This window comes from Hyla sarda, chromosome 2 (assembly GCF_029499605.1).
Source record: "Hyla sarda isolate aHylSar1 chromosome 2, aHylSar1.hap1, whole genome shotgun sequence".
Classification (NCBI taxonomy): Eukaryota; Metazoa; Chordata; class Amphibia; order Anura; family Hylidae; genus Hyla; species Hyla sarda.
The window spans coordinates 7,895,900-7,897,971 of NC_079190.1; the positions used below are offsets into that span (position 1 = coordinate 7,895,900).

The 2,072-nt window shown below is 39.4% G+C and overlaps 1 protein-coding gene across 1 annotated transcript; it reads left to right on the forward strand.

The window, feature by feature from the left end:
- Positions 1-273: 273 nt before the first annotated feature.
- LOC130357572 (olfactory receptor 6N1-like) lies at positions 274-1,591 on the forward strand. Its single transcript, XM_056560275.1, has one exon. The coding sequence runs from the start codon at positions 627-629 to the stop codon at positions 1,578-1,580; it is 954 nt and encodes a 317-aa protein (XP_056416250.1). The 5' UTR covers positions 274-626; the 3' UTR covers positions 1,581-1,591.
- The last annotated feature ends 481 nt before the right edge of the window (positions 1,592-2,072 follow it).

Here is a 2,072-nt window from a genome sequence, read left to right on the forward strand (position 1 = left end):
TCTGCAGCTGATAAGTACTGGTAGGATTTAGATTTGTTTAATAGAAGTAAATTACAAATCTGTTTAACTTTCTGGAGCCAGTTTATATGAAAAAAATATTTTTCATTAGAATACCCCTTTAACCAGTAGATTGATACAGTCCCTGATTATAAATGGTCTCTCTCTGTTTTCTCATCCTCATCAAGTAGATTTGTGAGTTTTTATTTTTTAATTTTATTTTTAATTTTATTTAAACTTTTTCTTTTTACAAGGAATGAACTATCATTTCTCAGGATAAAAGATAATGGATCAAAAATGCACTAAAACAGTCATAGAAAATTTGAATAAGTCTAAAAGGTCTCTAAGGACCGGCGTAGCAGTAAACTAATGAGCAGATGCAGCTGTCTTAGTCCCTCCTGGGAAACATCCTCTACATTTTGCAGATGCAGCACTGATGTTACCTCTTGGGTTTGTTCCGTCACGTTGGACATTTGCCTTGCACTCCCGTAATACACCTATAAAACCCTCACTGGATCAGAATAGGTTGACTCACTGAGGAGGAAGGTCCTTCCTTATTATCTCCCCGGTCAGGAACCTTCCCACCTTGGTGTCTTCTTCTTAATGACAACCAGAAAGAAGTGTAAGAAATGGCAAATATGTCCTCGGCCAACACTTACTTCATTCTCGTGGGGATTCCGGAGATCGGGAACTTTAAGTATCTCTACGCCTTGACTATCATCGTGGTCTACATGACCATCATGGTCTTATCGTTCACCATCTTGTACGTTACTTTTACCGAAGAAGCTCTTCATGAACCCATGTACATCTTCATCTCCAATCTTATGTTTGGTGAGATGTACGGGAGCACAGCCTTGATGCCCAAACTGGTCATAGACCTCCTTAGTGGGAGCTACACCATTCCATTCGTTGGGTGCCTGGCCCAAGGGTTCTTTCTCCAGAGTTTTCCTTGTGTTGAGATATTCACCTTCACCGCCATGGCCTACGACCGCTACTTGGCCGTTGGACATCCTTTGAGATACCCGATGTTGATGACCAATAAGATGGCCCTGAAGATCCTGCTGAAGATATGGGTTTACGTCTTGGTGGGAATAGGTGCAGTTGTCATAATTGCTTCGCGGCAGATTCTGTGTGGGGTGGAAATCAACAGTATGTTTTGTGAAACCATCTCCCTCACCCACCTGTCCTGTGGTGACACCACTCTTAGCGTTGCCTTCGGATTCACGTGGACTTTGATAATGATGGTGGGCTGTGTGTTAGTTGTCAAATATTGTTACGTACGGACATTTCTTGTGTGTCTGAGGATCTCTCAAGACGCCCACCAGAAGGCGGTCCACACCCTGGTGACCCACATCATTGCCTTCTCCACCTTCATGACTTCAGCTTTATTCATTGTCTTCCGGTACAAACTTAAAGGGGAATCTCTCTCGGTGGTGTCGCACATTGTGACATCCGTGACAGGGACATTGTCCTTCGCCCTCAACCCCATCATATATGGAATCAGGACGGAGGCTCTGAGAACTAAAATACTGCAAAAGTTGCTCAGAAATAACATTGAGTTGTTGGGACGAGGGAAAAACTGAAAAAAAAAAAAATAATTAAAAAAACATTTCTGCTGAATACACATACTGTATGTCATAGTTTATACAAAAAAAACAAAAACAATACTGAAGTAAAAAGTACAGTGACCCTTGGAATAAACTTTGCTCCGTCTCATTTTATCACTGAATTTCTGATTGTGTCTGATACAGAACAAATGAATTGTAAAAATAATAATATTGTATTTTTGTTGGTAAAATGTGATTTCTTCTTACACTTTTTTTTAACTCTATAGTATCAATAAAGTGCATTGTATTTTGAAATGCCTTTAATTCTTATAATTTACAGAATCTGTGACAAAAATGTATGTTGGGGATTTGCCTTCCTAAATGATTACTACCTCCAGAGAGTTTGTTAATTTATTACATTTATTTTTAATCATATTATCTATCAGCCGGGGTTAAAAAGCTCACTTTTTGTCAAACTATTTCAGTCAGCCACTAAAAGGTATTACCCACTGAGAACCCGCAGTTTTT